Source organism: Excalfactoria chinensis, chromosome Z (assembly GCF_039878825.1).
Source record: "Excalfactoria chinensis isolate bCotChi1 chromosome Z, bCotChi1.hap2, whole genome shotgun sequence".
In the NCBI taxonomy this organism is placed as follows: domain Eukaryota; kingdom Metazoa; phylum Chordata; class Aves; order Galliformes; family Phasianidae; genus Excalfactoria; species Excalfactoria chinensis.
This window is the reverse complement of record NC_092857.1, coordinates 51,001,990-51,014,783: the sequence shown is the minus strand read 5'-3', so window position 1 is coordinate 51,014,783 and position 12,794 is coordinate 51,001,990. Positions and strand designations below refer to the sequence as shown.

Below are 12,794 nucleotides of genomic sequence, written 5' to 3'. Positions count from 1 at the left end.
GCAGGAGAAAAACTGTATCGTGCCTCTAAGCTGCACGTCATTCATAAGTCTTTTGTCTCCATTGCTGGGATACCATCATTAGTATCTTCGAACATTCCCTCTGAAACCAGAGTTTCCAAAGTTCTGACAGCCTGTTCCCCTGAAAGTAAAAGTATCTTGGAATGTTCTTCTGAGTTATGTTTACATTTGGACTGTGTATGCTGTTTCTGATCTTAAGTTACATATTGTCTGTGTTAATCTGATACCTCTCATAAGACCCATGGTCCAAGGAATTCTGCTGCACTCCATGTAATTTACAGTGACTTCAGAGACACTCCACATAATACAGGGTGACTTTCCAACATCAGCTGGAATTTTGAGAGAATTTCTTGGTGTTCGGTTACAAGTATCTAAATTTACTTTAAACTTTACGTTAAAAGATGTTCTGATTTAACTCCAACTGCAGCTAATTTGGAACAGGCACTTCTGGTCTTAGAACAAACTGTGTGTCTCTTAAGTAATGTATTATGTTACTGTCAGCCTTGTGCAAATTATAAGAAAATGTATACTGCAGATAAGTATGTATCTGTTTTCAAACAAATTAAAATGCATTAGAAATGGGGACTCAAAACTGTACGTAGTATCTTGGTCTCTATGGCGGAAAGTCTTAAAACCAGGAACAGAGAAACAAAAGTATTTCGCTTATATTTTCTCATTCAATAATTTTGTACAATATTATTCTATAATATTGTTGTGCAGTATAGAATACCATGTTTTATGTATTAAGAAAGATGGAAAAGAATTTCTCAACCATCGGGCATATTAGTGCCTGTTTGAAACATGCTTCTTGTGGTTGTATCACATCAGGTCATTATCTCCTGTTTCAAGACCATCCTAGGGCCATCAGTAGAAAAGAGACTATAGAATGCCTGTGACAGAATCTAAGTATGTCACTTTATATCCCTGCTGCTGGACATGTGGTAGGAGTCATGTATTGCATTAGCTACCTTTCTTTTGTTACTGATTGCAAGCATCTTTTTTCCTATGTTTTTCTTTTTCAGTGAACAGTGCATAGAAGCATACGAGCTGCTGTTGGCATTGGCAGAAAGTGAGCAAAGTCTCATTCTTGGGCAATTCAGAGCTGCAGGAGTTGGTTCTGTTGGTAAGATTTCAATGAGTCTTTTCATTTTATTTTTTTTTTCCACATTTATTAGCATTGAAGTTAGTTGTAACAGGGGGTCATCTCATGACCCACCGCTTAAGAATGCTATCTGGTCTTTTTTTTTAACTTAAGTAATTAATTTTACACATCCAGAGAATAGAGAAAAAGAGAAAGAGAGTCTGGAATGAAATCAGATTTCAACATTGAATTTTATATATATATACATATATATATAAATTGGATTGTGTGTGCTGTCACTGGGCATGCCTATTCTGACAGTGGGGAGGCTGTTAGAGGCATGCAACTGTACAGAGTGAAATAATTAAGTGATATTTCTGAGCATATGTGAACTAAAGTCATGCAGCTGTGGTACCTTACAAGTACAAATTTTGTTTGAACTAAATGTTGAACTCACCACCACCCCAAAGTTGGTGCAGCTAATTTGAATTTGGAGTTAAGACAATACAGAAGTAGCTAATTCTGAGAGTTGACAAGGGGTATATTTTAATATACTGTTCTCTGAATAATAGAGTGAGACTTTTCATGGTATTGTTCAGAAGTATTTGAAACTGGACATTAGTTCTACCTTCATTTTACTGATGGTAAGAGATCTTTACACAATGAATGTTAACGTGTTTTATAGTCCCAGACCTCTTATGACAGGAGAAGGTAACTAGTAATCGTTGCATAGAAAGAGAAGCCCTTAGAGAGAAAAGAATAGCTTTGCTTGCTATGCTGAGGCATAGTAAATGCATGTTTGAGATGGTAATTTATAGTGCTGGCTTCTTAAAAATCATTGAAACATAAACCAGAATCTTTTAGGAATGAAATGACCATCTGGCTTCACAGGCACAGGACTGATGAGTATGGCCTCTTGTTTTGGAAAGCTGGATGCACTCATCCGACAGTCACTCTGCTATTAAATATTCAGCTTATTTTTTATCTCCTCTAGTGCTACTGGTAGGCTTTTGTACAGCTGACTTTGCCTGCGCAGCCTCTGTCCTACAGTCAACCATACAGTAGATGTCTTTGTCCACCTTCTTCCCAGTGTCTGGTCGTTCCACATTCCTGCTGAAAGATGAGTGGCCAGCAAAAGCTGATTTAGTTGTGGATTTCCTACTCACACGGAAGATATAGATCTTAGAAAAGATAAATATTTAGGGTTGAGTAGGGCATCATCTTACATGCATTTTGTGAAGTAGAACATTGCTTACTTTTTACATGTGTGTTTGCCTACCGCTCTTAGTTATAGTGTTATCAGCTACAGCCCCATGATAGAAACAGTGCTGATTGCATGCTACCTAACACAGTTTTGGAGGAGGTTGTGTTTGGTTTATGTACCCAGCTGCTCTTAGCAAAACATTCTCAATCCCATTCTTCCACATTAAAGTTATCTCTACTGCATGCATTTTGCTTAGCAAGTATGATTATTTGACTCAAATAAGGATGAGGTAAAAATCTGAGATAGAGCAAGCTGTTGTTTTTTGATAGTCATGGTGTGTTTGCATTGTATGTAAGTATAGGCATTTAGCTGTGGTCAGAATTTCAGGGTAGCCATGAGGTTGTCCTACCTTACTGACTTGACTCTAGCTGCAGTTAGGACTACAAGAGTATTGTCTGCTGTGATTTCTGTCCTTCCTCTGCTGAAGTGTGATGGCTTAACAGCTGCATAGTCAAGAGAAATTACAGCAAATTAATAAATAACAACGCTCATTTTCTCTTTGCTTAGTATGTGTGGCTTTATACTCTGAAAGGCTGCTTGTAGAAAATAAAGCAATCATTCCAGGTGGAAAGGGAACCTGTAAGAGTGTGGTCTGGCAGACCCAATTAGGCTTGACATTCAGGTGCTTGTGAGAAAAGGCACTGAAAATAACTGTGCTGTTACACATCATTGGGCTGTTTGGCACAGGAGTTGTAATTTAGCCTGGTGCTTTCCCATTTTGTTACTAACATGAACATCTTCATAGAATCATAGAATGATTCTTAATGTGATCCTAATCTGCAGTGCATGCCCTTGCAAACTTCAGAGCTAGGTAAGGTAAGACGCTACTTAAGACTTGGCAGTTGTGACTGGGGGGAAGATGGAGTCCAGCCAGAATCCTGGTTACAACTGATGCTCACACAGAAGTGAAACTGCTTTCACATTACAGATCGATAATTTATTATCACTGTCTTGTAAGTACACTGAGGATGCATCAAAGCAACTCTATTGCTGTAATTTTTATGACGCTTCTCACTCAAACCTCTGAAACAGATTGTTTGTTTAAAACTAGGTGACCAGACAGGTGACGAAAACATCACCCAGATGCTTAAGAGAGCTCATGACTGCAGGAAGACAGCTGAGAATGCTGCAAAAGCCTTGCTGATGAAACTGGATGGGAGCTGCGGGGTAGCCTATGCAGTCACTGGCTGTAGTGTGCAGCCCTGGGAAAGCCTCTCATCCAACAGCCACACAAGGTAACTCACAGATCATCTGCTTTCCTTCTCCCCAAGAAAGTGATCTCAAACAGACTTTATTTTTTATTGTATTTATTGAACTACCTTCCACACCTCAATGTACTGAGTTCTTTGCTTTGCTTTTCAAGTCACCATGACTTGACCAGTGGTCTAATTGCCCTTAGACTTTGAACAACTGCAGCTAAGAAGGTTTTGTATAAACTTGTTGCAAGTGGATGATTTGGAACTTAGATATTCCTCATAAAGGGCAAAAAACATTACGTGTATTTTACGTCAGTAACTTTCTTATTGCTTTATTTGAATTTGGATCACGTAATTCCTGTTTATTTGCATTGTATGTGGACAGCACGCACATGTAGAGGTGTGAAGATCAGAATTACTCTTACATTGAAGTTCTGGAATGTTCAGGAGCTGTTTCCTGAATGTTGCAATTCCAGCCACTTCATCCTGAAACATTTTCTGTGTTTTCTCATTTCCTTTTGACCTACTTGAGATTCCTCCTTCCCATGCTGTTCCACTGCATGTCAAACTGCAAATGAACATCATAAGTGACAGTAAGTTCTTCCAGAAAAAAGCAGGATGATTCAGGCTTTCTGAAGAACTAAGAAACCATGAAAATTAAATGAGCTATTATTGCATCAATGTTCCAGCTCAAATACATCTGCTAACAGCTTCATTTTGAGTTGTTGCCTGCCTGCAGTGTAGCTGTACTCTGTGCAGTGAATGTGTGCGCATTTGTGGATACAAATTTGGCAAACATTCTGAATAAATATAGACAAAGTTCTTCTTTATAAGTTATTTTGGTTTCTCAGATTCACTCTAAAATTTTATTTTAAATCATTTTTGGAGCCAATTCTTCATTCAAGTGCTGTCTTTTTTTTTTTTTTTTTTTTTTTTTTTTTTTTTTTTTTTGTGACACTTATAGAAGTTTATTTTAGTACTGTATCATTTTATCTTGTCAATGCCTTTTCAAGAGGATCTTATTTCCTGCCATCTGACTACCATGAAAGAGCTAAAAACTCAGCGAGAAGGTAACCTGAGGGAATGAGGCCCAAATAAGAGAGAAGTATTTTATTTGGAAAAGTTTTATGATGCTCTATCAGTCCAAGAAAGCCTTATTTTCAGAAATTAACGTGACAGTGTGTGCAGGTAACATGTTGATTGCTCATAATAGCAGAAGTATTGATCAGCTTTGGGAAGAGGTTATAGAAAGCTGTTTTGACTTGTCTTAGCTTGTGTGCACTTATGCCCTATATGCAGCTACATGTGAATGTGTTCTGAGTGGCCATACATGCAGCACCTCTACTCACCTCCTCTTTACCGCTCTAGAACTTAAAAAGGTTGTTTTCTTTTTTCATCACCATTTCAGTGTTTCCCTTACTTCTGAGATGCCTGATATGAAGTCGAAGCATATATGTTTGTCTGGGCTTTTTTAACAGTTTATAGTTTCCAGAATCGAAGGGGGAAGTTCATATGGAAATACTGATCTGATCACAACTTGCTTATTTTTGCCCCTCCCATCTCCCACTACTCCCAGTGTAATTTTTCTTGTCTAAACACACATACCAGTGAAAACATCTCTGAAATCCTAGCTCCTATATGAAATAGAAATCTTATTTCCTTCTCTTGAGTTTAAATGATGCAAGACAGAGGTGTTTTGAGATTTTCCCCTCCCGTGGACCCTGTCTCAAAACAGAAGAATCACTCTTCAGTTTACAGACACTTTTGTGGCAACCCACAGGTGGAAGCTGTGTGCTCTTTCAGAAGACACACACTTTTTCTATACTTACATCAGATTTAAAAATTGAAGATTTTAACTCTCCTCTGCCTGTCATTCTGGATCTCTTTTTCCCTCTTCCCAGGACCCTGTGCGTGTTTTTTCGGTGTTACCATGCCTGTGTTGCAACTTTCTTAATCCATTCATATGTGTCCTCTTGTCTCTTGGGTATCTGCTGCTGTAGACAGGCATCCCGTTGCCACAGACCTCCAGCTGTCTCAGATTCTTCAGTGTCAGTGTTTCACATTTCCTTTCCTTATCCACTGCAATAGTAATCCAGTCAAAGATAGGAATGCAGATTCTTGATTTCTGTCTGTTCTTGCATGCTTAATATTTTTATTTGCCTTAAAGAGTTTGTCATTGAATAAAATGGGTGTAGAACATGTCCATGTCATTAATGAGGTCTCTGTGAATTGACATTCAGGAACCATTGCAGTTAAGTGAAAACAGTTTTACATAATGTGGTTCAAATGCACTCTGAATCCGCAGGACAGTTCTTTTGCTGTAACTGTTGTAGGGCTGCAGGCTGTTAGTTGTGAATGTGTCCTGTTGCTTTTTCTCTTTGTAACCAATAGAGTAGAGGGAGTAAAGTGATGGAAGCCCTCCTTCACTGAGGGTTGTGACAAATGAAGAATCCTCTGCATTCTTTGAAATCTTATAGAATAGAGACTTGTAAAAGTGTTGACCCATCTTTAGTTTGGCATTTCAGATGTGATTCTGAATGTCAAATCACTGAACACATTACTGAGAGAAAATGGTAGGGGAGCCAATGGAGACAAGTGGTTAATGATTGCAAAAGGGAACAGCTGAAATGAAATGTTAATGCAGGGGTTGGTGCTGATGAAATGAACAAAAATAACAGCAAGCATCTCAGTTTATTTGACTGGCAGCAGTGTGACAATGTTGTCAATTAATTTTTGAAAACAGAAGTAGTCCGTGGTGTAGTTTGAAGTCATAATTGCTTTAATGGACAGAACCAAACTGTGGAACTTACATTATCACTGAGGTTTGACTGCAGCTTGGAAAAGAATGAAACAGAAGGAAAGAGCAGCAATTGTAATGGTAAACTAAAATGGAGGGTCTTAACCCCCTGTTATGTCTGTAACCCCAACCTTACATCTAGATTAATGTTGGGGAAGATTCTCTCTCTTGTATGCAAAGGGAATTTTTGCCAGTATTCTGTAGCATATATCCAGAATACCTGGATTAGCCAAATGCAGAACTGTATCATTCATCCAGATCCTGTGGGATTTCAGATTAGTAACTGACACGTGGGATTATCTTGGCTGAAGTGTAGGAATAAGTTACCTAGAAATATTCTAACAGGTATTTTATACTTCATTGCTAGTCTGAAGTAGTCTCAGGAGTGAGGGTGATTTTACCAAAGTTTCCGAATTTAGCCAAACACGTTGTTAGTATTTTGGCTGGTTAGGCTGTTTTTCAGTTTCTATTGAAGTTATTGTCTTTCAGCATTGTGCTGTTTCAGACCTCAAGTCACAGGATTTGCGTAGAAGACTGTTGGCTCACATGTAGTTTGCGCCTGTCGAATACATTATTTAAAGCACAGTGGTTCAGTACTGACTCTGTTCTTTTTGTTCTGTCAGCCTTGTATTGATTTGACTTTTAATAGATTAACTGAATGTTATACAAGCTTTTATTGACAAAATTCTGCAGTATACAGAGGTTACTCAGTGACGCAGTTGGAAAACTCATTTATATCCAGATACAGCCTTTGATTCACACACATGCTCATGAACAAACATATGCACAGGCAAATAAAACTGCACATTGTACCATACCAGCCTGTCAGTCTGATTTCTCCCTGTTACCATTAAAAAGGAGAACTGTGTCTGAAATTCAGGATCATGTGCCTACCAGCTTAAACAGAGCACCAATGGACTGTCATTATGGCTGTGAAAAGATTTAGGGTAAGGCTTTGAGGGAGCACATTCTGGCAGAGCTGTGCTGTGGGAGTTCACAAGCACTGTGGTGGTATTGCAGTGGCTCATCACACTGTCCTGATTTCACAGCTGTTCAACGTGGGCTTTGCACTCTTCCTTTATGCTGTCCATTCTGTTGCCCATTTCTGGGTGGGGGCTGGTTGCTGAATGCTGGCGGAGAGGGAAGGTTCTTTCTTGTCCCTTCTTCTGCTGGCTGAGACAGTGTCCCCATTGAACTTCCCCCCATCTTATTTATTAAAAAAAAAAAAAAAAAAGACATTGCTCAGAGGAGCCAGCTCAGCTGCAGGCAGGCAGGCAGCCAGGACTGAAGTAAAAGCAGCCTAAGTATCACTGGCAGTGACCCAGACTGCCTTCCCTAGCTTGGATGGACTTGCATAGCCATAGATCTTTAAGGGCCAAAATCTGAATATCTAGTGAGTTTGAGTTTCAACACGATGTAACAATGGACTTATCAGCATTTTTGCTTGTTTTTTATTCCCAGAAGGAGAGGTAGATTTTCTCCTCTTAGAAAATGAAAACTAAGATGAGCAATTTGGGACCCAAGGTTTGAAGTCTGGGTGGACTATGAAAGCTGTCCTTTCTTTGCTGACAGCTGTTTTACATTTAATTCAGGAAAACCGTGTAATTGCTGTCTTTGGATGCTGAGGAAACTTGCAACATGGCTTCAGTGTAGAATTAAGTATTTCTTGTGTTACCTGCCTCCATGGTTTTTACATCAGTACCTACTTCAGAGGGGTGCCAATAGATTCAGTAAGTTGAGACTTATGAGTTGAGATTCTCTAATGAAGAGCAAGTGGAAATTTATTTAAACCTGAAAACTTCTGTTCAGTACTAGTGGTGGGTGTTTTGTGCTTTACTGAGGATGGAAATGGGTGAAAACAAGAGAAAATACCAGTTCACTAGTACTGTGGAAAATATGGCACTTGTAATAAAAGGAAGGTATAATGGGTAGTAGAGAACTGTGGAGGAGAAATATAATGCAATATTTTGTGAGGGGGAAAGGTTTTGTGAAATCTTTGTAGATCTGCCAACTCTCTATCTCCTCCAAGGTCGTGCTTGGACTGTGTGGAAAAATTGGGAATTATTGGAGGCACTTAAAAATCAGTGCAGCTTTATTTAAAGTAGGACTGAAAGAGAAAAACCAAGCCTATCTTGGTAGGATTCCCGTTTTTCACATGCATAATACATGGTAGGACATCATCCTGACTCTCACAGCATGTGGCGGGTGGGGCTTTTTTTCCTCCTACAGAAATGTTGAACAGCAGTGCAATTTGATATAGAAAGTGATTTATTCCCCTGCTGATAACTGAGATCATCTAGCATTCCAGACAAGCACAGTTAATGGATGACTTATCCCTCAGCCAACAGATAATTACAGGACCTCAGGAGACAGCAGGCAGCTTTGAGTGAGGTTATAGAAACAGCACAGCATTATATTTTCCTTTAAGTGTTATTGCAACTATATTCAGTCCTGGAAATACTGAAGCTGTATCAGTCTTGGCCCCCTACAGCACTGGCACGCATGTGGGTGAGGAGGCAGCCCTAAGCCACCCTTATCCTTAACAAGACATTAGATTTCCTTTCCTGCATTCTCTTTGTAAACATTTGTGGGGCAGACTAATGGGCAGTCATTTGTTTATAACTGTGCCCATAGAAAAAAAAAGAGTTCTGGCAAGGCTGATGATGTCTTTTTATTTATAATCCACCTAAACCGTGGGTTGGGTTTAGACCTCCCTGGACCTGGAGGAATGTCTGTATACAGTGTAGTCAATCTATCTTAACATAAATTGAAAGATGCTACCATCTGATAGCTGCCAGTGGTTTTTTTCTTGGATTGATTCCTATAACTGTCCATTAAGAAATATGAGATAGTAACTGGTATTGCCATCAGCAGATAAAAATGAGGAGCAGGTTGATACATTCTTATTAGCTGATGCTTTTTCACAAAGAAGATGAAGAATTAGTGGTGGAGCAGAAGAGGAAAACGTGACCTACTCATGTATTGCTAAAAAATCTTAAGTAGCTTTGTTGGGTTTTTTTTAGTTTAAAAAAAGGCTTGCTTCAGAAGACAAAATTCCATAAAAAAGTAATGCACATCACTAAAGATCTGGCTTTGCAGTGAAACTGATTCTTTCGTACAGCCTAGAGAATTAATTTTTTCTCTGAATTTGTCACACCCCTCTGCATCTTCTGAATATTGCAACACCCACTCCATGTATGTCCTTTCCGTGAACTTATAAGACTCAGCTGTGTTAATGAAGTATTGAAGGAGAGTTTGATAGAAAATTACAAAATGCGTTCCAGTTTTTGCTTTTTTTTTTAATACTGTTATTTCTATTTCCAGTACTACAAGCTCAACTGCAAGCAGCTGTGATACGGAGTTTACAAAGGAGGATGAGCAGCGGCTGAAGGATTACATCCAGCAGTTGAAAAATGACAGAGCAGCAGTGAAACTAACAATGCTGGAACTGGAGAGTATTCACATTGATCCCCTTAGTTATGACGTTAAACCTCGTGGAGACAGCCAGAGGTTAGACCTAGAAAATGCAGTCTTGATGCAGGAACTTATGGCAATGAAGGTAATTTAATTATATGCAACAGACTGACAGTGCTGACAAAGCCCTTGTGTTAAGAATGCTAAGAATGTCGTCCATATGGAAGGCATTGATAGTGATTGCTGGGTAATAAAGGGTTACTTAGTTGAAGTGAATAATCAAAGCCAAAAATCCAGTAGTAAAACAGGGACAGAAGGCAGTGCATTAGGAATGACGAGCTGTGTGTGTTTTGAATTAGGCAAAAACTTCATCCGTGGCTCTATTCTTAAAATACTTTCCTTGACAAACCGGATGCTTTTTCTAAGAGAGACAGCAGTGGAGTTGCTTGAGGGTGACCAAAAAGCATGATACAGCACTTCCCAAGAGACTGTTCACTACTTAAAAGCATGTAGATGCTCATCTTGAATGTTTGTGAACTCGAGCAAAACAAATACACCTCCTTTTAGTACTGCTGTGGAAAGAAGAATGGTCTGGTGGTGTCAAGCAATCACAATTCCAGAGCTGTTCTAGACAGTGTTCTGGAATTTGTAATTTGAGTTTGAGCAAAGAGTGGGTGTTGTAATGACAAACAGGAGCAGAGATTTTAGGAGAACTCATTTTGCAGGCCTGGTTTATGTGTCCAGTTCTGAAGATGGGATCTAGACAAACTAGCCTTTATTCACCAGGTATGAAGCTTATGTAATTTTAAACCTGGCTTCTGTATTGAGTTTGAAAATTGAGAGGTGAGCTAAAACATAATTATAGAATCACAGACTGGCTTGAGCCCATCCAGTCAACCCCATGCCATTGGCAGGGCGGAGTAATTTCAAGGATGGGACTACCCACTACCCTCTACATCTAACCTGAATCTCCTCTCTGTGCTTTTCACATTCCCATAACTTGGTGCTGCATGTAGTATGTTGGGTTTTCAATGCAGGAAATGTCCACAGAAGTCACCTTTCTTCTTGCTTGGTTCCTGTGCAGTTTGTACTGGAGCAAGCACACACTTCACTTACGTAGCTGGAATAATATTCTGTCCTTTCTGACAGAGAGCCCATTACAGTAGTGTTCACTGATGATCATTTGCTGGAATTCACAATTGCAGAAAATTTCTTTAATTTCCTGAAAATGAAGGGGTGAAAAAACTGAAGGTTGTCAAAACTTGGAAAGGATTTGATGGTAGCTGGCATCTCATACCACAGAAATTGAAAACACTTCTATTTCTTCTATGGGTAAGGCATTACGAACGGCCCAAAGGCAGAGCTGTACTGTGCATGCTTTGGTCCCAGGAGAAAGTACTACCTTACAAGCATTCCTGGCTGTTGCATTACACCTTTCTCATCTGTTTAGCAAACTATATCATAGCTATGCCTATGAATTTCTCGGCTTTCAGAGTATATTATTTGTATGTATTTGAAATATGAAGCTTAGTCAGAACAGTATATACATTTGCTTTCTTCTTCAGCTTGAAGCAGATGAACTCAGGATGCAGATGACTTCTTTATGTAGCTTCTCTTAGTAAATTCCTTCCTTTCAGCATTCTCAGCAAAGCTAAGTACAGCTTGATTGAGCTACTCAGGTATTTCCTACGGTTGGGTCTTAGGACCTGCTGCCTTGTTCTTGAAACTTGTGTTTGTTAGCATTTATCCTACATCTTTTGACACTTCTCATATATGACTCCAAGAAAAAAAATGATCACTAGTTGCATTGTTTCTTACATCTATGTATTATGCTAACAGTGCTCTGAAGATGCCTTTACACCGTTTTTTTCCCTTTATTACTGATGAAGCCGATCCATTAAAAGACAGGCTTGAGGTGGTGTTAAAAAGCCTTGCATTTTATTCTGTTCCTCTGTTGCCTTGTTTTATTTTTCACTCATCCAGAATATAAGACCTATTGGTCCACCAGGGCTTCCGTAAAATCCAGATCTTTGCTTCAAGCAGTAATTAGCTGTGTTTCCAAATACATTCTTGTCTGCGGTTTGTCATCATTCATTGGGTCTCGCTTTGAGGTCAGTTGTTATGCCCCAGTTAGCAAGGAGATTACTTCTGATGGGTGTAAATAATTCTTGTTTTGCTGTCCTTCTGCATTCCAGAGGACATGTAACCTCAATAAGAAGTCTAAACTTTCTACACTGATCATTTTTCCTCTCGTGTGTACAGGTGTTGATGAAACTTCTACAATCTTCTCTTTGCTGAGAACGTTAAAAATCCTTCATCTTTATTCAGCATCTAGTGCTCTAGTATGCTGTATAGTGAGATACGCTTAAACCGGAATACTGCTTTTATCAACAGTGATACTTGCTTTGCTTATGAAAGATCAAATCTTGTGTACAGTGATCCTCTTGAAGTCCTTTTCATGACTCGTGGAACTTCCTTGCTGTTTTATTCTTCTGATATGACCAAATCCAGCACAAATTTTAATTTTGAGAATGTTGTGGCGGTTCTGATTTAATTAAATGAAGGGTCCTTCATTTTCATTCTAGTTTTCACCCAAATTCAGAATTGAAATATAACTTTAAGAAGTGAGTGTTTGATGAAATTAATCCTGAAATGACCGGTAGATCTGGCACTTTAAGCTTATGAGGTTACATGGCTAACAGAAGTCTTCTGCAGTCAACTGAAAGAAAAACTGCTGGCCATCTCATCCTTTGTTGTTCCATTTCTTACATGCCACTTGTTCTTCAGGTCCGTGCTCTGAGGAGGCTGTTCTATTAAGCTACACCGTTCACTAGAATTCTGTAGTTTAAACAAGAACAAAACAAACAAACAAACAAAAACCCCGCAGTAGTAGATAAACTGAGGTGAAATTGTCATTGAAATTAATTTTGGATGCCATCTTAGAAAACATATTTTCATTGGAAAAAAACTGCTACATATGTAAAGACTAATTGACTCCATAAATAAACTTGATCTACTTAAATT

At 38.9% G+C, this 12,794-nt stretch overlaps 1 protein-coding gene across 3 annotated transcripts in view; it reads left to right on the top strand.

Moving 5' to 3' along the window:
- MCC (MCC regulator of WNT signaling pathway) overlaps positions 1–12,794 on the top strand; it is a 187,087-nt gene that overhangs the window by 155,126 nt on the left and 19,167 nt on the right. For all 3 annotated transcript variants that reach the window (XM_072360528.1, XM_072360527.1, XM_072360529.1), the window contains 3 exons: positions 1,041–1,141; positions 3,415–3,598; positions 9,681–9,915. In XM_072360528.1, the coding sequence (XP_072216629.1) occupies positions 1,041–1,141; positions 3,415–3,598; positions 9,681–9,915 (520 nt within the window). The remainder of the gene's footprint in view (positions 1–1,040; positions 1,142–3,414; positions 3,599–9,680; positions 9,916–12,794) is intronic.